Genomic DNA, 23,057 nt, shown 5'->3' with positions numbered 1-23,057 from the left:
AAATGTTTTATTCACTGGTATTTACATTTGCCATTCACCTACAGGGCTGGGAGGGAGCTAGGTCCACAATGGAATTTGAGAATTTATTTGTTTAGAAATATTAACTGTGATTTTGGTTTCTTAATATCAGATAATTGTATAAGACTATTGCCTACCTGCAATAGAAAAAAAAGTATACATTAAAATATATGTTTAGAACTAAATCCTTCTACTTAAAACACTAATATAGAATAATAAGATTCTTCTACATTTATAATTCCAGTTCGGTTACTAGTATTCTAATAATATATTACCTAAAAAACTGCTGTGGTATAACTATTTCTCTGTCAATCTCCAGTCTCAATTTGCCTTGAACAAATGTTTTATTGCATGCAACTGAATGTGCAGTTGTTAGTTGCTATAGGGATACACACAAATAGTCCAAACAGCATGTGTTATGGAGAAACATATTTTCTCAATTTCAGACATGTCTGAAACCCATGTCAGCTAATACCTGTTAAACCACTGTTAATAAAAATCTCTCTCTCTCTCTTGAAAAGTATTTTCATACATCAGTAAAAGCTGAATCCTTTCCGCAAGCTTCATACAGTGCTTGGAATTCAGTTGCAGATGAGACTGGCTGCTGCTTTCTTCTGATTTAAATTTGGTGTTTTGTACAATTGGGTTATATAGGAATCCTAATCCTTTGTTACTTTCCAATTTTAATGCCAAACTCAGCATTCACTTCATGGTTTTTGCACTGTTGGTTTTATGTTTAACTTTAATATTTTGTTAATTGTCCCCTGCGCCTAATTGACAGGAGTGAAGTTTGTAAATTAATGCTGTAAATAAATAAATGTGACCTATGGAGTCTTTTGTAAAAGAAACATGGCATCTATAGCAACTTTACCATTATACACTGTAAGGTGAAGATTTCTTCTCTATTATTTCAGCATTAGAGATCATACAGAGGAAAGACTAAATTACAATTTATTTCATCCTAGTTGCCTAAACTGTGCTCGAGTTTAACTGTTATTAATGTCACAATTATTTGATAAATATGGTTTATGTAAGGTAGGAGTCTAGACTAGATGATATAACAGGCTTTTGGACCTGATGTGAATAGTTTTTCTTATGCCTTCACTGACTTTCTTTTCTGGACACTTTCTAAGCCACTTCCTAATAAATGGAACTGACTGTACTTTGCCAGTCTTCCTTTATAAAAACTGCAGTGAAGGTGATCCTTGGAATAAGCTGTAGGAAGAGAGATGCCAATGACTCAATACCACTTTGAAAGCATCCCATAAAATCCTGGCTAATAATAGAGTAATAAATAAATGTTCCTGAGCTTGGTGGTTAACAATGTCCTAACTGTGTTGCTATGCATGGAAGTATTTCATGGAAATATAATTAAGCCGTATTAAATTTTGCCATCATTACGTTTAAAAAGTCTGTTCCTCCATATGTTCTTCATACTTTGGCTGAGCTTAATAGAGGTGCTTATATGTTATTTGTTTTTCTTTTCCTCCCTGCCTTTCCTTTCTCTTCCACTTACAGTATTTCCAATACTCAGATACTGAAATGCTAGCCAAAGATATCTCTAACCCATCTATCCAGTTCCCTTCCTAAGCACTAAGTGGCAGCATATTCTAATTCATTATGGGGACAGCTGAAGGAAGGTAAGTTGCTTGCCTCCCTTGCTGTAGCTGGGTGCCCTGTCTTCTTAGAAAAGACGCCAGGTGAAGATAACTGGGGTGTCTGGTAGAGCAAGCAGATTATTGGAAGCAATGTGATATATAAATGTGTGTTTTCCAATAGTAGGGAAAATATATGTTTTGCATGCTTTGTTTTGGCTCACTTGATTAGAATCCATAGAATCTGGTCTATGTAACCCTAAACCCAGATATTTTTGGCATCATTAATGTGCTATTGTTATAATCACACAGCAGATATTTAACTGATTTCTTTCTCCACTTGTTTGTTCTCAGAATAATTCAAAGTTGATACACCTTTGTAGTTTCTGTGACTCTGCTTTAAATATTGTAGATGTTCATCTGTATGATCAGGTTATGTTTTGCAATATTGTTATCAGATTACAGTATTACAAAACAAGAGTTGTCCTAATAAGAATGATTCTTTTCTAGTTGGTAGACTTTGGTCTTTCTTACCCAGAATCCTTCCTAGGAACCCCTTGCATAGTGCTGCTACACTACCTTGCCGTTCTGTTGCATGGTTAATTACCTAAAGAACCAGTGAATTGTCAAGAGAAAAAGTAGGTGTCAATGAAGAGACACAGGAACTTCCTCTTTTAGAAGAGAATATGTGTAGCTCAGGGTTGAACTGTGGAGTCCTTGGGGTTCTCTGAGCTTGGTTGTTTTCTCGCAAACATTTTGTTACCTGGTTAGGTAACATCTTCAGGGCTAGAATGGGATGGGGTTTGCTCTCTGTTTGTATACTGTGGCATGCCTTGCCAGTGTTGGTGGGGGTGTGGGTTTTGTTTTGTTTTATTTTTTCCTCTGGTAGTTCCTTGATTAGGATATTGTTTACTGCTTGATTGTACGTCTGGTGTTAATCTTTGCTTATCTGGGTGATGATTGCTGGTGAGGAGATGTTCTGGTCTTTTGTTTTCCTTTCTATTGTCTCTTTTGAACAGTGTGTAGATGTTGTTTATCTCTGTGTGCCTGTCGATGGCTGCCTTGCCTGAATACCAAGTTTCTAAGAATTTCCTTGCATTTTTGGATTTAGCTTAGTCTAAGATGCTCAGTTTCCCAGTTGAAACCATGGTTAAATCTGTCCATGTGTTGTGAGATTAAGGAGTTTTCATGTCTTCTGACTGCTAGTTGATGTTCATGGATGCACTCTGCAAGCCTACCTGTCTGTCCTACATAGTGGTTGTTACAGTCCTTACACTGTATGTTGTAGATGACTCCTGTTTTTTCTTCTTGGGCTACTGGGTCTTTTGGTTTGTTATCCTTTTCATAGCTTGTGTTGGTTGTGTTGTAGGTTGAGTGGTCAGGCACTTTTTGATAAAGTTGCGTGGATATCCATTTTGTTGGAAGATGTTGTATAGGTGGTCTGTTTTCTTTTTCTGCTGTTCTGGGTTGCTGCAATGCATTTGTGCTCATTTGAATAATGTTCTTACATAGCTCCTCTTGTGGGAGGTTGGGTTGTTACTTTGGTAATGGTACCAATCCATTACCAAAATAACAACCCAACCTCCCACAACCAACACAAGCTATGAAAAGGATAACACTGCCATACATCAGAAACGTCTCAGACACTACCAACAGCCTATTACAACCACATGACATCTCCATAGCACACAAACCAACTAAAGCCCTCCAAAACATCTTAAGAAAACAGGACAGAAGGCTTGCAGAGCACATCCATGAACACCAACTAGCAGTCAGAAGACATGATGAAAACTACTTAATCTCACAACACATGGACAGACTTAACCATAGTTTCAACTGGGAAGCTGTCAGCATCGTAGACCAAGCTAAATCCAAAAATGCGAGGGAATTCTTAGAAGCTTGGTAATCAGACAAGGCAGCCATCAACAGGCACATAAACAACATCTACACACTATTCAAAAGAGACAATAGAAAGGAAAACAAAAGACCAGAACATCTCCTCACCAGCAATCATCACCCAGATAAGCAAAGATTAACACCAGACATACAATCAAGCAGTAAACAATACCCTAATCAAGGAACTACCAGAGGAAAAAATAAAACAAAATAAAACCTACCCCCCCCCAATACGGCATGCCACAGTATATAAACAGAGAGCAAACCCCATTCCATTCTAGCACTGAAGATGTTACCTAGCTGAGTAACGAAACATTTGCAAGAAAACAACCAAGCTCAGAGAACCCCAAGGACTCTACACTTCCTCTTTTACCTACTCTGGGAAGGACATATGTAACCTCTCTTCTCTTGAGTGGGTAGAAGAGGGAAGAGTAGCTACACAGGATGTGGAACAGCTATGGGCTCATTTGTGATACCAAGGCCTCCACATCTTTCCTAAAAGTTAATCTTGACATTGGCTCTGGAAGCCACTCTACCACACATAGTAAAAGTACGATACAAGGGATCTTCAACAGGTTCCATTCAATTTACTAGAGTAAGCCCACTGTATTTGAGCATATAGTCTTTCTTCAGAATAACTTTTTGAGCATGCAATCTTTCTTCAGATAACTTTTTTTTGCAGGGGTTAAGGTTAGGGTTAGAGAGAGGGACTGACCCAAGGTTACCCAGTTGATTTTCTCCCTCGCTCTATCTTTATGCCAGTTTCAAAATGTAAGTTCATTGAAATTACGTGCTTGGTGATGAAATTTTTTAGTGCTTCTTATTTAGTGCACGGTTCTAACTCGGACAGGGGCCATTGCTTAACAATACAATATATCTTTAGTATGGATAATATCTTGGGCTGAATATCTGACATCTTCAATTTTTAAAAAAAGGTAATAGATGATGATGGCTGGCAAAGTGATTTTCCAGCAACCATAGTTTGGTATTCATGAAGCAGACACATGAACACCAAACTGGCTTTTATATCTCTTAAAGCATAAAGCCACCTTATACATGTTAGTGAAGAAAAAAGGGAAAAAAAAGTATAAATTACAGGTAGTCTTTGCTTAACAATGGTAATTGGGACTGGAATTTACATCACTAAGCAATGCAGTCGTAAGGTGTGATGTCACGTGACCACTCTGCATAGCAACGACAGTTCCAGGAGTCCCCAGATACCGACATTAAGCAAATCACTGCAGGTCATTAAGTCTGCAGTGACCTCACATGACTGTGACTTCCGACTTCCTGCCAGTTTCCCTATTAACTTGGCTTGTGGAAAGCCGGCAGGGAAGATCACGGATCACAATCACATGACTGTGGGAACGCTGCAACAGCCAGAACTTCGAGGACCGGTTGTAACCACCACTAGTTCAGCATCATCATAAGTTCAAACAGTTGCTGAACAAGTGGTCATTAACCAAGGACCACCTGTAGTGCAACGCCCCAAAATATATTCTACATTTTTCCTTTCCCTACTTCTTTAGTTTGATGCAACTGTAATTGCCTCCTTGTTTCAAAAGAGGATAAATATTGGTGGAATTCTGATAGATTAAATCGTTAAAGGATAGATCTGAGTTTCTGTCATTGTACAATCATCTCTCCAAAAGTCAGTATCCCCTGGTACACTTCAAATAAGTCCAAAGAGAAAGACATCAAGCAGAAACTCTTCTCTTGGAACTCTTCCACAGAGCAAAGTGGCTACAGAGTAATGGACGAATGTGTAATAGTAAAATATAACACCCCCAACCCATATCTACTTTGCAGCAATGAAAAAAGATCAATAATATCAAGGAAATGTAAAAGAAATTCTCAAGCTCTCTGAGAAAAAGGTAGCAAAAATGGAAGCATATTTCAAAGGAGAAGAAAACTGAAGGACCAATTTTGTTATAGTAGTAGTATAAATTTAGTCTGCTAGCAGTATTAATATCATGGATGATTACAGGGTGAGAAAGTTCCATTAAATGAGATGGATGAACGTTCTGACTCATTTGTTTTAAGACAGACCGACCACTCTGCACTGGAATAAAGTATTTAATCTATTATGTTTCCTATGCTATTTATTAATTCATTTTCTTTTTATGAATTTAAAAATGTTATGTTTTAAACACTGATGCAACTGTTCCCAGAAACTTACTGGGCAGATTTAAATTTATATATATATATATAGAGAGAGAGAGAGAGAGAGAGGGAGGGAGGGAGGGAGGGAGGGAGGGAGGGGCAGGCTATGGATGTCCAGAATAATAGTAAAATTTTCCTTTCTTTTTCTTCCCCTTCTGGTTGCATTTTAGTCATGCTTCTAAGTATGACTAAAGCTAAAGCCAATTCATTAAAATGTGTTTATATTGGGAACCCACAACCTCATTCTCAAAGTGCTTCATTTGAAGCAGAAATGGGCTACCTTCCTTGTAAGAGAAAAAAATAAAATGCAATGAGAGGATTTGTTGGCAGAAAAAAAGACAATTAAAGGCCCAGTACTTCATGAGTCGTTTATACTAGTAGAATTACAGTTGCAGATCCAAGTTATGATGACCCAGCAGTGTATGTAAAATGTCAACACTGAGATACAATAATTAGTTTCATGTTAATTTTGAAGCCACTACAGCCTGGGGAACAAGTACAAAGAAAGAGCATTAACCTTAATTACACTGGGGTCATTCATATGCTGTTGCTGGAGAATTGTGCAGGAATGATATGATCCAGCTGCCAAGTCCCCAAGTTTGTTTGTTTGTTTACATATCTCTTTATTTCAGTGTGTAGAAGCTTTATATTTCTTTCCTGGGAGTGAAATAGTTCATCTTCGTGTCTAATTAATATCTCTGTGTGTGTGTGTGTGTGTCTATGTGTATATGCATGTATGTGTATATATATATATACAGTAGAGTCTCATTTAACCGACCTTCGCTTATCCGACATTCCGTCTTATCCGACACCCCTAAAAAAAACACAACACTCATAAATCAGCGATGAGAAAAGTGTGCCGCTTGTTTGCGAGCGTGAGTGTACTCTTTCTTGTTGCTCCTGATGCTGCGGTGCCACAACGCAAAAATCGATTGCAACAGGCGCAGCAGATCGGTTTTTGTTTTTACTGCACTCAATCGTTACTGTGTGTTATCCGACATTTTCGCTTATCCAATGTTCTGCTGGCCCGTTTATGTCGGATAAGTGAGACTCTACTGTATATATATATATATATGTATATAAAATGTTAACAGCCTTATTCTCCACTGTAAATTACAATATTGCCATTACCCCAGGAGATATGGAAGATACATTAGAGCTCAGGGCAAAATAAACTCTTTACTTTCCCATTTCTGCGCTCCTGTAGCACTATGTACTATGTCAGGTGCTGAACAATCCAGTACAATGTCTCTTTCCATTTAATACTGAGAATAATGCCCTGGAGCCAAATACAAGCTAACAATATTATTTAAAGTATCTGAAGTTAGTTGAATGCAGTATTATAATAGAGAACTTGGTGGTGTTTTATTTTAAAGTTTCCTAATTTCATTATCTGCAAATTAAAACAAGGCTTTGCATTTCAGGAAATAAGTTTGTGCAAAACCTAATCAACAAGGTTTGGTGATTTGTGCAAAACTTAATCAACAAGGTTAGTCTTTGTTATTTTGCAATGCTACAGTGGGCCTTATCTACCTTTTACCATGAATTTATGCAACATGCTGTTTTTGTTGAAATTCATCTATTGTTGTTGTTCTTTAACAATAGTTGTTTAAAGTTTACTTTAAATTATCTCAATCTCCATATGCCAAAAGCGTTGGTCATGACTACTCTGATGACATTACCACAACATCCCCATGCCCCTTGTGTCCCTGAGAGAATGAAGCTATTATTAAAAAATGCAGCCTCAGCCACAAAAAAAAGTTACTTTCCAGTGGCTTGTACTCTCTTGGCATTCAGGTATATCTTGCAGACATTGGTAATCAATCCACTTTGTTAGGGTGACCTGATTTATGCTTCATATTAAGCCATAGTTAACTATGTTTAATCCTAGTTGCACAAATAAGGCACAAATGGCTAAGTTAACGTATCATCATAAACAATGGTTTACAAACCACACTGGTGCTACCAGACTCCTCCTGATTTTAGATCACCCTGGGTGGGTTCACAAAATAATTTAAGTCAAATCTATAGGGACTTTCTCATAGCAATGTACTGGGCAATGTATTGCTCTCTCAAGTAATACCTGGATAATAATCTCAAGGTTTCTTCTGACCATTTGGAAATAACTAATGAGTATGAGTTTCATTTAGGACTTTCTCCAGCTCCCATCTTGTCCATGATGGTGATATTCCAACTGCAAATTCCAGAAATATCCTAATCTGTTCTTTGCTGTCCTTTCAATAGGAGGTCTATTAGATTGCTTTGGTGAAACCAGCCATTCTGAATTTCAACACACTAAAAATACAAGATATCATGGCTTAATACAATCCAACAATGAGCCACTATAACTCTGGACCTCAAGCAGCTTGACTTTCTGAACCTCTCTCTGTCCTGAGTGTTGTATAACAACTTAGACAATCTCTTTTAGTTCTGTTAATAAGCTAATAGTTTCATTGTCATCTTTATAATAACACATTGTGTTAAATCATAATCATAGTATTGGTTTATTTGTTTTTGGCTTGGAATAATGTGCTGCTGTTAGCCAGTCTGAAATCATGTTTTTGTTGTAGGTATGATTGCAGCAGTGACTTGGTGTGATGTACAAATAAGGATGCATAGTTTCTTTGTAGATTCTTGGCTTGTTCTTGCTTGTTTTTATACCATGTCCATTTAATCAGAAGAGCAAGGCAAAAAAAAACAAAAGCTAAACAAAATATTAAAAATAAACTAGGAATTGGCCAAACAAGCTCCAGTTTTTGCTAATGCACAAAATAGTCTTTCCTTTAGTTTTGGGCTCATCAAATATTGGCTAAAAAAAAATTAACTAGAGGAATATGCAAACTCAGCCCAGCAGTTCCTGCAGCCTTTGATGCTTTCATCCATTACAGTATCACACTACAAGCTCCATCCCTTTTGTGCAGGCAGGTGACATCATGATACATGTAGAAAAGGGGCTGGCATCACTCTGATCTCATCACTCTGATTCCACGTCTGCCGCTGACTCAGCCTATAAACAAGGAGCTTTTCTGTTGAACAGAAATCATCTAACAACTAACCATTCTACTTTGTCCTGTGTTGGTCAAATCAAACCTTGAGTGTTGTGCCCAGCACCATACCTTAAGGAGGATTTAGACAAAATGGAACAGGTTCAGAGAGGAGCAAAGAAGATAATCAAGAAACTAAAAGCTAAATCCTACAAAGGGTAAAATACTTGAGAATATTTAGCCTGGAGAAGACAGGGACATGACAACATTCTTCAACTACTTAAATCATCCCAGGGAGAAGGGTATGGAATAATGGATTCAAATTATAGGAAGGCAGATTCCAACTGAAAGCTAGGAAAAACTTCCTAACAGTAAAAGCATTTCACAGTATAACAAACTATCCAGAGAGGGAGTAGGTTATTCATCAGTGGAATTTTCAAATGAAGTCAGAACAATTTTTGGGGATGTTTTAATTTGCATTCCTGCACTAAACAGGGCACTGGGCTCTGTGGCTTTTCAGCTCTATGAATCTTTACATACTTGCATACTTAGAAGTAAGGCTAAGTATAGTGAGCAAGAGAATAGCAAGGGAGTTTGTTCCCTACTTTTTAAGACTGCCAGCTTTCCCCCCCCCTTTAATGGACCTCACAGTGTGTCTCTGCTGATTTTCTTCAAATCTCATTATTACTAGAAAATTCTATGATTATGAACAGAGGAAAGTGAACAGAGATGAATTACACATTCATTCTTTCTACAGAAATGAGTAGCCTATTTTTCTTTGTGTTACATTTTAATGAAGTCTGCATCTGGTTGGTGTCTGAGTAGGTATAAATAAAACTACTTAATTTAATCTTAGTTTAAGCCTGTTTGCATTATATCACATTGCCTTTACATAGAAGCACCGTTATCTTAACATTAATGAATGGCTGGACTGTTGGATTTCAATTCAATAGTGTTCTAGAAAAACCCAAAAGGACATTCTACTGGATTCTCTATACAAAAGAGTCAACTAATTTAAAATACCTTTATTGTATTACTGTACTTAGCCACATATTAATTAGGGATGTTTCTATGAATCCAAACACATGATTTAAACCTCACAGGAAGTGATCCTAACCTCCTCCATCCAAAAGTGGTTGGATGGGGTGGCGTTGCCTCTGTCCTGATGAAGATGAGCTCCTCTAATGAAGTAGAAAGTTCTGCAGACAGAGCATCACTGCTAATGATGCAGACTGAAACCAGAAGACCTGTGGTGGGAAACAGATAGCTTTGGATCTGCAGAATTTAAAGCTCCTTCATTCCCCTTCTATGGGCCCAAACTAAAATTCTTTCCTATTATGAGGTGTACCAATGGAAGAGGGAAAATGTAGGCAGAATATCAGAAGAATACAGAACACTTATCTTTCTACTTCCTGCCCTGGCTTTACAAATGGCAGTTTGTTAATTGTGAGTTTTCCATTCCATTTACTTTTGCACTGTCATTTAAAAATATAATTCTGCTCTACCAGGATGGATAAATCAATGGTTTTCATATGTTCTTGGAGTTATTTGGCTGGGTATTATAGTTTCTGAGCAATAAAATGAGAAATAATAGAAAGCTTCTTGAAAGATAGCTTTTTCTTTATTACTATTCTTCCATTATACCTGCAAGATAGCACTTTTCTATTCTAGGCTACCATCTCATGCTCAGTTCATGTGGATTATGGTGAAGCCTCGTGCAATGAAGATACTCTAAATACTGTGTTTAAAGAAATTTTATTAGGTTCGCTGAAATGGAAGAATGAAAATCTCTCCTTTTTCAACCTTTAGTGAAAAAGCATCAACTATTCAAAGTTATTCAAATGGAGAGGTATATTTAATTTAGGGCAAGTGCACTCTGACTTCCTGCTATGGATAAGAATTTGTGGTGAATGGCAGAAGACAATAGTGATCCTGATTTGCACTTGTTTCCTTTCTGGTTCATGTGCAAAAGTATTCAGCAACAAATTATATAACTTCAGGCAAAAAGTATTTGGATTCAAATTACAACCCATCAGATTTCAACTTTTCAAATACAACTTTTGACCATGTGACTACCTATTAACAATATTTCTCAGGATTATGAGCTAACAGGTGTAATTGGAATAAGTGAATACTAAAAACTCTTAGTCCTATACTATACACAATGAGATACAATATAGTATTGTACATGTGAAACAGTTGTTACATGTATGCAGAGCCCCTTCCATGCATACAGTCTGTCTCCTGGAAGGCACTGACTGCTTTCAGACTATTCCTGGAACTATCTTGAACTTCTGCTTTCTCTTGTAGCAATTGTCAAGTGAAAAATTACATTTTACAGCTCGATTGCATCATGTTTCCAATAGTACTTCACAAAAACATATTAATTGTATCACATAAGATAACTTTATATAACTGAATTCCTGAAAGTAAATAAAATTAAAATATATCATAAAATGTATAAACAGTTAATTTCATTTCCTGCAAATATTCAATGCAACCTACTTTGAAATTTGCATATTACCCAATAAATGTAAGGCTGTTTGTAGTATGTAATCATTAAAGGAGCATGAACATTGCTACAGTGCACATATTTTAAAAGGTGGGGAAAAAAATTAAAGTCCATAAACTTAAATAGCAAATGCTGCTGTTCCCCAATGTAGCCAACGCATCTCTGGAAGTTACATCCATTAACTGCTGGAAACTTTTACGTTGTGCATGCTAAGCTATAGGCTAGACTGAAAACTAAAAAAAAAAAGACTTGGAAGAATATAATGGCAAACCACTTCCATAACATTATTCCCCCCCCGCTACCAAAAAAAAAAAAAAATACATGGATGTGCCTATGATATCACCCGGAGCAGACTTCAACTCAGAAGAGACTTTATCTTTACCTACAGCAAGCTAATTTGTCATACAAAACTCATTTAGTAGAACATTCCTTAAAAATTAAAAAACCTTTCCCATAGAGTACCCTTATGGGAAAGCAAATGAAATTGATTGGAAGAATTGGAGGCACACACACAAAAATTGCACAGTGTGATCTACTAATCAACTGTCTTTTGTAGCACTATGCTACACTAATGAATCTGTTTCCCACTGCCTGTCATAGCCATGTATACCAGAGTTTTAGATACCTAACAACTTTGAACATTACTGTGAGTGATGAAAGCTGTTGACAAGAGCTTCAAGCCTCAGATAATACTGCTGTCTGGAAGCTTATACAACTATTCCACTGAATCTCAAATACTGTTAGTTGTTAGGCCATATAGAGAGAGCAAAATTTAAGTAGTGCTGAGATGCTCTTCTCCAGACTTGCTAAACAGTAATTTCACTTAAATTAGTGGCATCATGTTTATACAGTAGTATAAAAAGAAAATATGATTCTAAGGTATTTTTGGCAAATACAAAAACTATTTTTGTTTGTTGGAAGAGGCAAAGCCCATAAGTCAACAATACAAACACACTATGTCAATTTATAACTTTTTTTTTTAATCAAAGCAAAAACTACAGTTAAGGCCCAACAAAAGTTCTGGTGAAATAAGCCTTTATATGGAATTGATACTCATTAGTTAAAAATATTGAGCAATAACAATCTTAAGTACCTTTTTCTCCTCTCTGGCATTTCTTTTTTTGTACAACACATTTTCTTGTTTCACTTGTATGTGGGCATAATTTGCCTTTTGTTGAAGGAAGTTGTAGGATTTCTCTGACCCTTGTTTCATTTCCCCTTTTGAAACCACATGTTTTTCCTTTCCTTGTGCAAGGACTCCACTGGCTCCATTCATTAATTTTACAATGCACTGTAACAAAAACATGAAACAAATAAATCTGGGCCAATAGCCTACGAAGTATAGCCTTTTCATTGCACATCACGTATTTAGTCTGTAAATGAAAAATAGATCCAGGAAGAAAATCTCTCTTTAAATTTGAATCTTGCATCATCTTAAATGACTCCTTCTCAAGGACCTTTTTTCATTTGCTCAAATATGGCTGCAATTCTTATTTGTTCAAAATTAAGGTCATTTTCCCACTAGTGACATGTAGCCTCTTTATAGCATCACCCAGCCGTCATTGAAGTAATATAAAATCCTTCAGTCCTTATTACTGTTATTTAGCACAATAAAGGGCCTTACAGACCCTAAAAGGTGCTATTGGTCAGGGTTTTTGAAACACAAAAAAAACCCTTGAACACAACCAGTTTTCTGTCACTAGAGCTTTGTCTCTTGATCAGAAATTCCAGGAAGTTTTTTTTAGCTAACAAGTTCTGAGGCCTGAAAAAGTTTGAAAACTGCTGTTCTATGTTACTAATGCGGAAATGGCCTAAAGATAATTTCATTGTCTTGTAAGAAATTGCATTGTGATTTTTGGAACTTTTCTAGATGCTGGGCAGTGAAAAAGCAGTACAATAAGTGGGATGAATAACATAATAATTGTGATAATGACTATATCATTGCATTGTACCAGCAATGAGGCCCCTTAATTCCACTAAAAATGGGTCCTGCACCAAGAAACTCTATGCTGAAAATAATAGCATATACAAAACAACTCCTGGCATGGATATGGTAAGGAGGAAACTTGAGCAGAATATTTTTGGGCAAATAATGCTTCCTATGGTTTTCAGTGGTTTTTCTACTTCACACCTTCTGAAGTTCAAAGGTCTAAATTATAAAGAGAAGGAGCTTTTATTTTAGCTTTTCTGCTAACCCTAAGCTCTGTAAAACTTTACAGAGAGCCAACAGTAGCAAAACAGTATCCACCTGGAAAGGTTTATTGAGTAAAGTTCTTAGCATAAACAATTTACTTACCAATATCATTGCATTCCATAGTGTGATTGTTGGATTCCAGCCAGTCAGGGCAGTTTTCAAGGCACTTTCCAAGGTGTAAGTAAAATCCATTTTTACACTTCGTGCAGAAATTTTTATTGAAGCAGGCTTCACAGTCAGCTTTACATTCTGAAGTACAAGAAATAATCAGTCACTTCCTGATCATATTCATCCCCCTACATAATGTATATGATTTACATATAAAATGACTGTGAGACATGGTTTCTACAATAGGGATTGTTGTAGGAGGCGAACATTGTTAGTCTATGGTAGCCAAAAATCAGCTTATCCCTTTTAATAAAATTTTATGATACTCTTATCAACTGCACACATGGCTTTTCTCTAAAACTTGGGTGCATAAAGACATAATTGTTTGAGTGATCAAACATCTTTGGAAGTATACATTATCCCAATATATCCCAAGCTCTGGGAATACCAGGCTTGCATTTTGCCTCAGACTATAAATAGCACTGTTTGGCTAGTAATTGTAATAGTTGTCCTTCCATCTATTTGCATAATAATTTTCTATATTTTTAAAGTGAACTCTCCTATAAAATTACAACAACGATGATGTTCCATGGAAAGAAGTGTCACACTGTGGTTCATAAATGTATTTAAAAAGGCGTTACTATAATTTGAGGAGGAACAGACAGACAACATACTAATGTGAGTAAATACAGGGAAGGAGAGATAATTGAATTTCATTCTCTGGGAAGAAGATGCCATGCAAGAATGACACACGCATGCAGGAAGTGTCCCACATTTGTGTTGTTTTGTAAGGGTAATATTTTAATATTTTATGAACCACATGTATTTGTAAATCACCACGAGCTGTACGGAGTCGACAATCTATAAATACTTTAAATAAATAAAATACGAAGATAAAATTAATCCTGTGTCAAGATATATCTGCATACCCTTAATTGTAAAACCCATCTTGTATCTTGGGATTTATTATAAGCAACAGTATCAACTGCAGTGATGACTGGAGATGTCGATCTGAATAGATATCTGAGTCTAGTGGAGTGGGTGGCCATAATAAATTGTGCCATAATAACAATAATAATAGCTTTGTAACATGGTATTTTAGTTTCAGTTTCTAATTAATCCTTGAGGCATAGTTATTGCTGTCATCATGACTTCCCTTAAAGAGACATAGTATTCAATGTGAAAATGTTGAATAAATCAGGTTACAATACTTAAATTGTGACAAATATATAAGAAACTTATAGAGGTGAGCTCAAATGAGCATTTGTATCTGCTATTATTATCTGAACAATTTACCAGTAACTGTCATGGTTTTTTGTGATTTCAAAATGCAAAGCTTTTCAAATATTAAACTAGCTTTAGAAAACGATTGTTGCAACATTCTATCAACTTACTTATACACTCATTTCGTTCTGGGGATCGTTGTCCAAAATACCCAGGAGGACAGGATGAAAGACACACCCCAATCTGTTTCATGCGAATCCTCTCCAGAAAAAAGAAGAGTCTAGGTTTACATGACATGCATCCATTGTATTCAGAACATGTTGCACATCCTCCTTGACAAGCTTGGCTCATATTGCGATGCACTAAGAAGAAAAATCACAAAAATATAATTAGCTGAAGTACTATAATTTTTATCTATATAGCCTACTGAACAGTTCAAAATATTCAGTACATAGCTGTTTTAAATGCCCTGTATGGTAGAAAAATAGACTGAAATAACAATAACAATTTATTTACTGTTATTAGTAAGTTTAACACAATGAATTTTAATGTCCCTAGGAAAGAAGAAAGATAACAAAAATGCAGGTATTTTGGTCCTAAGTTTGTATTTGAAAGGAATTTTGTACTGTGCATAATGGAGCTTTTAATTGCAGTACATGTACAGTATATAAGATTGCAGCTTCAATGGTATACAGCAAATATGCATATTATTCATAAATAAGTAAAAGTAACTTCTACTGCATTGTAAGACTACAGACTTAATTTTATGTTTAACTTGGTTCCAGGAAATCTTTAAGCTATTTGAAACATTTTCTAATTAGCAGCAGTTTAATATCCCTGAAAGACAAGTTACTTTAACATTGCTATCAGACTTCCCCTGATGATACAGGAAAACCTAGAAAAGATGATTTTAGGTTGCAGCTGTAATTCATATGGAATAATGGCCCAACAAGCATATGGAAAGGAAAAAAAAGGCATAGTATAGAAATGGGCTTCATCTGCATTGGTACTATTATATGAATATTAATGATTTAGGTGTTTCTAAATCATAGTCATCGTAGTCTATGTCTATTCTATTTTGTGCCTTCAAGTCACCATTGACTCCTGGAGACTGCCTGGACTAATCCCTGAAGTTTTCTTGGCAAAGTTTTTCAGAAGTGGTTTGCCCTTTCCTTCTTCCTAGGGCGGAGAGAGAGAGTGACTGGCCCAAGATCACCTAGCTGGCTTTATGCCTAAGGTGGGACCAGAATTCATGGCTGCCGCTACCTAGCCTTGTGCCTTAACCACTAACACCATGTACCTTTTTTTTTTTTTTTTGCATTTTGCCTTTGTGTTCAGATTATTATAATAGCAACTAAGTCCTTGAAAGTAGAAGGTAAATGCTCTGCTTTATTATAACCTTGATTGGGATTATGCATTCAGCTTTAAAAGAATTCTTGTTCAGTAAATCATCAGAAGCCATGGCAGGGAAATGGAGGTAAATGGAGAAAAATCAGTAAGGACTTCTTGAGTTCTCTGTGCTGCATAAGCACTCAATCACTACCAGTAAGATATAAAAATGAAAATATTCATAGTATTTTCAGTTACCTTAATTTATTATCTTTTGTTGAAGTAGCACAACAAAAATATGGAAGGACTCTGATATCTATTTCAGTAACTGTATATTTATACTTTCTAAATTTATGTTTCTCCAGGATCTTAATAGCAGAAAAAACAGAATGAACCTCATACTTATCCACATGCACCATCAGTTTTCAGTTTTCTCCTACTTTTAAGTGGAAAATACATGGGAAATGTAGTTTTAGCATAAAATAGAGCTGACGCAACTTTTAAAGATCAAATAAAACTGCCAGCCATTACACACACACTCTCACACTTGCAGACTAAAAAAAAACCTTAAAAAAATTCACCCTGTATGTGTGGAAGGTGCAGCCCCGTCCTCATTTTATAACTGTCCTACTAAAGTAACCCTAATCTTTCTTGCCCCATAATATTCATTAAATATAATCACCAAAAGTTGCCTCTTCTATTTCAATGTGATCAATGAAATGGATGTTTCATGAAAGGCACACTTGTATCTCTCTGAGACTATATGTGGTTATTCGTCCAGAACATTTTTATCTTTCATTATAACACATTGAAAAAGAAGAAGAAAAAAAAATGTTTTTAAAACGTTTGACTGGTTTTAGTCCAGACTTGAAACATGTTTCTGAATGCATTTAAGAGCAGGTTTTTGAGACTTGACATGAATACTTTGGCATCAGTTAAAGAAAAGTGCAAGAGTCAATATGCCATTACATAGATAATTTAATCAATTATACATTCTAAAGATTACATTGTTGCACACTGACTTACTTCATACCACAGACTTCAGGTGCTTCACAGTCCTGATCCTATACTACATGGTTCCTTCCATCCACAACTGTATCTTGGTTTCAGCCCAACAAGTTTAGCATTATACTGTAACATTGGCTTTATGACATATGGACTTATTTATTGCCATTAACAAGGACTATCTCAAAAATGGTTAGGGCTACCAAGTATGAAACAACTATCTTTTAAAAAATTGTCTTCACAACAGGTGAAATGAAAGTATAAATGTCATACCAGGAGATAGAATAAAGTTTGTTCCTTGTAGTTTTACCCTTTTATGACTAAACAGACTGTTGATTTAATTTTCAGAAGGCCTGGTTTTCATTCACACACGTGTACACTAAGCTATACAAAAGCTGTTTCTTTCTGGTGTTATCCCATGTGGCTCTGGTAACATATTTGAATATCGCAGCTATAAATAATTGTAGCATATTTCCCTACTCAGGCAATTCCTCACCATGAGATTAGATTAGGAGATTAGAAATCTTCCCATTGGTTCTACCTGTGTAAGGAACCATATGGAGTTTAGTGTCATTCAATTCTGTCTTCTATGGAAAACTCTTTTGAAAACTTAGAGTATACAGTAACTCTCTATTTTTTTTTTTTTTGGTTCAAACTTTTGAATTATAGAGTAAATATGAAGAAACATCATTGTGTTGAGATAGTAACTAATTAACTGGTAACTTCAGCTGATAAATTCATCCAGAATATTACTTTTTTACAAGATTGCCCAAAAGTTAATGTTAGCACTATAGCATAAGCACAGAACTTCCTGTTAAAACAGAAAAATTAAAACCAAGTGACAACATAAATAAGTGGGTTGGATTATTCAGGCTTCCTCCTTTGACTATGAAACCAATTTGCCACATTGCTTAAGTTGTTCTTTTGCCAAAGAAGGAAAAGAAAGAAAAAAAAGGGGGGGCAAGCAGCCATTCATTTATATAAAAATGAAATCATCTGTGTCATGCATTTGTTATTTCCTCTTTTATTTTCTTGTTCAGCTACTCATTTTTTTCTGCTGGCAAAGATTGTGGATGTTCACAGTGAAACAGCTATGTGCTTCTCCTTAAATATAGCCCAGGCTCCAGTCTTTGACTTTCCTTTGGCCTAGGGGAAAAAAAATCTTACTGAAGTTATCGTGTTAGAGTACTACCAAGTAGTCCCCTCCTGCTTTACTGGGAGTCCCTACCCATTTCCTGGACCATCTCCTACACCTATACTCACCAGGGCAGGATGGCAAAGTCTGTACATAATAGCAGCCATGGTGGCAGGTCGCATGTGGCGGTTGTGCAGGTTGAAGTGGGAGATTCCTCCTACTTTAGCCATAGTGGCAACCATCCACAACATGCTGTGCAGGGGATCTGGGAGGAAGGAGTAAATATGACTTCAAAGAGTCATACCCCTACTAAACAACTCTTACTCACCACAATGACTGCAGGGGAGGGCTGCAGCCAAAAGAGGCCAATAGATGCTGGGCAGTACCCACCTTGTTGCATTATCTATTCAGTTGCTGAAAAAGCACAGCATCATGCAAATGACGACAAGGCATATGTTGGAATAAGATGGAAAATATCACTTCAGCTTTGGTTCAGAAAAACATAAAGGTAGTTGACCCCAACTCTGGGCTGGCAATGACAGGAACCCCTCTTGTGAAGGTATCCTTCAGGAACATTTTCCCAGGCATCCTTATGCTGAAGTTAATGGGACATGTGTAAGTGTGTCTTTTATGAACCACTCATAGTAAGAATACATCCATTTAAAGTCATACTCTTTCACTATATAAAATATATTCCTCTTATGTATCTATTAATTTGTGGAAAAAGAGAACATTTGTTTATCCTCCAATCTAAATCAGTAACCAACCATACATTGCATGCATAATGAACTGTTAAATTTGCAAACTAAAGCTTATTGTAGTATCTGGTAAAATATACATCCTATGGTAAACTAGTCTTACCGTCATATCTCTTGACACTTAAATTCTCTGAATGCATGATAGGAACCTGGAGCTCTCCAGATGTTGCTGAACTCCTCCTTTCAATTAGCCCCAGCCAGGATGTCCAATGGTAAGGCCTCATATTCCTGAGCTTGTTCCAATATTTTATTTTCCATTAGTAATGTGACTGCATTACTAGATTAAATGATTTCTAACAGCATGGACTGGGAGAAAGAATATAAATCAGAGGAAGAGTTTTGCTGGTTTCATACATTATACTAAGCCATAATGTGATTTGTTTGGTTTTCACTTTAACACATTATAGGCAGACTATAAGAGAGAATTGGAGAAATTTAATTTCAGCAGCAAAACTTAAAATTCCACTTGGTTTTGGCACTTAATCAATTGATCCTTTATAGATAGAGGTTTTAGCCCTTTCACAGAAATATCTGCAGATAAATGGGAGGATCACTTCTGTAACATCTTTAAAAGGGAATTTGCTGTAATCTCAGATGGGATTCTCTCTCGCAGTGTCCTCCCAGATTGGCCACCAGTGTCCATAGCTGAGGTTAAAGATCTTATTGCCCAATTAAAACCAGGTAAATCATCTGGAGGTGATTTCATCCCCCCAGAATTAATAAAAGAAAACAAAGATTGGTGGTTCTGGCCACTTTATTCACACATATTAATAACACAGGCCAATTTCTATCTGATTGGAATCAGGCTATTATTGTACCGTTACACAAAAATAAAGGAAATAGACTTGATCCCTACAATTTATAGACCTATTAGTTTATTAGACACAATAAGTAAACTTTATGCCAGATTTTTATATCTAGAATTAGTGGATTGGGTACAAAATGAAAATATCATTGCTGAAGAACAGGCTGGATTTAGAGGGGAACAATCAGCATTAGATCAATGTTTGGTTCTCCATCATTTGGCAGAAAAATATTCTGCGCCCCCTTGAGGTTCCCTTTTTGCAACTTTTGTTGATTTTAAGTCAACTTTTGACCTAATACCAAGACTGTGAGACAGTCCGAGATAGTCTACTGTTGATAAAAAGCTGCTCCTACTTACTCAGTCACTTTACTCAAATACCTCCCTGAGAATTAGATGTACACCTTGGCGACATTTATCTAAAGCAATCCTAACTTATAGAGGTGTAAGACAAGGTTACATATTAGCTCCACTATTTTTTAATCTATATTAAAATCCAATAATCTGAGTGCTTGCTGTTTCAGCCCATCATCCAGCTACAGTATTTTAGCTGATCGTGCGATTCCAGCATTACTGTATGCCGATGATGTAGTTATTATGTCTACTTCACAGGTGGGAATGAGAGAAGCACTTAGGGGACTAGCTTTATTCTGTACAGATAAAGATATCAATAAACTATCAGAAAACCAAAGTTTTAGTATTTGCTTGACATTATCATAAAATTCACAAATGGCAAATAAATGGGACTCAAATTGAGCAGGTGTGCACACATAAATATCTTGGAATGCAGTTCCATGCTTTTCTATCCTGGAATGCTCATTTTCTTTACGGGACAAGTGTCACACAGTACACCTCTATAGCTATTGTAGGATTTTACTGATCAAAAGGAGCCCATTATATCCCTGCAGCTTGCAAGGTTTTCCAAGCTAAGGTAGTCCCTCAGCTTCTTTATGGCCCCCAAATTTACTCGTTTGCAAACCTTAACAGTCTTGAAACTTTTCAAAATAAGTTTATTAGAGACATGCCGATGGTTCCAAAAAGTATCAAAAATGCCACCTTACGTGTAGACAGGCATAGTCTTGCTGGATGCTAGAGCATGGTTTCTTCTTATTACCTTTTGGCTAAAGTTAATTTTACTTCCTATAGGTTTGGCCCCATTAGCACTTAGAGATCATATTAAATCATCATGGCTTAAAAAAGCCCTAGATAAGATTCTTTTACTGGGCTTCTCTATGGAAGGTTTGTGCTCATTAGGTTTGGATAATACTAGAACTGCCCTCAAACAACAAATTTGGGATATAAATCTCCAAACAAATGTAAGCAAGGTGTCACACCCCAATATTTATCATATTCTTCCAAAAGTGTTTGCGCCAGCCTCCTATTTATCATCTATTACGATTTTGAAATTGTGTAAGGGCTTCACTTTAGCTAGGCTGGACGCATTGCCCTCAGCAGTCCTTTTTGGACATTTTAAGGGTACTCCTATGTATCTTCAGTTATATCCACGTGACGATGGCTCAATAGAAACTCTAAGCCATATGCTACTATGCAGCTCCCTATATAAGGACTCTAGGCAGACCTTCGTTTATCAAATCTTGAAGAAATTTCCAGGTAGGAAGTGTGATTTCTACTAAATGTTACTTCTTTTGAACAAGGACTCAAAAATATCTTTCCAAGTCCAGTTTTGTGCTCCCATCTGTACAATAGGCCACACCATTAATTAAATTTGGAACTTCTTATACTACTATTTTTATTCTGTTTTATTTTATTATATCTGTTCTTAATTATTTTTGTGATCCTATTATACTTATTGTTTTTCTGTTATATATGGAGAAGTATGTAACAGTTCTACTATTATGTATTTTATTGTATCTGGCCTTAGGGCTGTAATAAACTGATTTGATTTGATCACTTTAGCAATATAGTATCTACAATATATGAGCTATGTAGCATGTTCTTGCTGCTGTCATTGGATGTTGTCGGATTAAGAGAAAAACATTACTTAACACCATTTAAACCAGACTCATTTGTAAGCTGTGGATGAAATGAAGACAATGTGATGGGGACTTGGGAAAGGGTCCAGGACATGTTAATCACCTGCAATCTCATGAGACCTAGACAGAGAGAAACTACTACAGAAAGAAAGAATGTAGGTTGCATGTTCTGGGAAAAAAATCCAGTTTCAGTATTGTACTCAAACAAGAATTTGCAATACTTTATGAGTCCATAAAAAATTAGGTTCTTAACTGGAAATATCTAAGAATATGAAGGATTTACTCAGCATAGATGAATATTCTACATATTGTTCAATATTAAAGAGAGAACAGTAGACTCATTGAGTATAACAAATTAAAATCTAATCCAAAAGAAATGCATCCTGAATTTGTTGAGAAACTGTTTAAAGATTAAGAGAAACCCACCATGGAAGGATGCAAAATTTATTCAGTCTATTAATTTCTTTGGCACAACAGAAATAACCTCCAGATCAGCCACATGAGCCGCCAGTGGTTTGCTTTCCATCCAAGAATATTTCTTATAAATAAACTGAGAAGAATTTTCTGTATACAGAATGAATGAAACAGTTCTTTTCCCCCTCCATACACTCCTCCTTGTTCTTCTAAAATTTATAGGAACTCATTTTGACAAAGCTATGTGCATGCACACATACATAATATGCACAAGGAGGCTAGGATAAAGGTATTTTATTAGATCAATGTATTTTGAGGTTAATGAAAACCCCACAAAATAGAGCTATGGTTCCCACAAAAGCTCACTTTGGCAAGAGGGGCAGCTATATAAATTTAAATAAATAAATAGTACTCATGAGTATACTTTTAACACTTATCTGTCCCCTACATTCAATCTGATTGCTATCTTATATGCAGAAACATAAAGGATTATAAAATCAACAATGAAGTCTTAGCTAGTAAGGCCTAATTCAGACAAGCTTGGGAGCTGCACATTGTGAAAAAGCAGAATATCAATTGCTTAGATTGTCCAACCCAGCTTGTTTTTGTGTTAATAGGTAGTTGCTATTCAGACATGATACGCGCATCTCTATAGCTGGTTAACTAAGAGCCATGCCAATGTTCCCAATAAGTGGTGTTGCTCCCTGTCCACATGTTATTGGGAGAAGTGTTTAAATTGACTATCAAATTAAGGTGCTATCTATCCACCCTTGATCAGCACCAAACAATGCTGTCATAAAAAGTGTTGTTCCCATTTGCTAATCCGTAGCTTCTATCCATTCCAGGTCAATGTTGAATAGCATCATCCTGATTCATGAGTGTGCCAGAGGTGAATGGTTTTCTCCTGTGGCTTTGCTACTGTCCTG

The 23,057-nt window shown here is 36.2% G+C and overlaps 2 protein-coding genes across 10 annotated transcripts in view; one reads left to right on the top strand and one right to left on the bottom strand.

Moving 5' to 3' along the window:
- LOC112541063 (uncharacterized) overlaps positions 1-23,057 on the top strand; it is a 381,739-nt gene that overhangs the window by 22,697 nt on the left and 335,985 nt on the right. The window contains exons 4-6 of one of the 8 annotated variants that reach the window (XR_015796100.1): positions 1,537-1,658; positions 7,097-7,161; positions 7,917-12,279. The exons of the other annotated variants lie outside the window; for them this stretch is intronic. The gene's annotated coding sequence lies outside the window, so the exon portion shown is untranslated. Of the gene's footprint in view, positions 1-1,536; positions 1,659-7,096; positions 7,162-7,916; positions 12,280-23,057 lie in introns of those variants that run through there. 8 annotated transcript variants of the gene reach the window in all.
- The window catches only part of RSPO3 (R-spondin 3), a 57,956-nt gene that overhangs the window by 10,624 nt on the left and 24,275 nt on the right, over positions 1-23,057 (bottom strand). For both annotated transcript variants that reach the window (XM_025168929.2, XM_007421005.4), the window contains exons 2-4: positions 14,865-15,056; positions 13,465-13,611; positions 12,262-12,459 (exon numbers count right to left, since the gene is read on the bottom strand). In XM_025168929.2, coding sequence (XP_025024697.1) covers positions 12,262-12,459; positions 13,465-13,611; positions 14,865-15,045 — 526 coding nt within the window. In that variant the 5' untranslated portion in view covers positions 15,046-15,056. The remainder of the gene's footprint in view (positions 1-12,261; positions 12,460-13,464; positions 13,612-14,864; positions 15,057-23,057) is intronic.

The sequence above is a fragment of the Python bivittatus genome, unplaced genomic scaffold (assembly GCF_059951505.1).
Source record: "Python bivittatus isolate LINGU-HERP-01145 unplaced genomic scaffold, Pbiv_v1 ctg000020_np1212, whole genome shotgun sequence".
NCBI classification, from domain to species: Eukaryota; Metazoa; Chordata; class Lepidosauria; order Squamata; family Pythonidae; genus Python; species Python bivittatus.
Note: the sequence above shows the minus strand (reverse complement) of the source record. Positions and strands in the feature narration are given on the sequence as shown.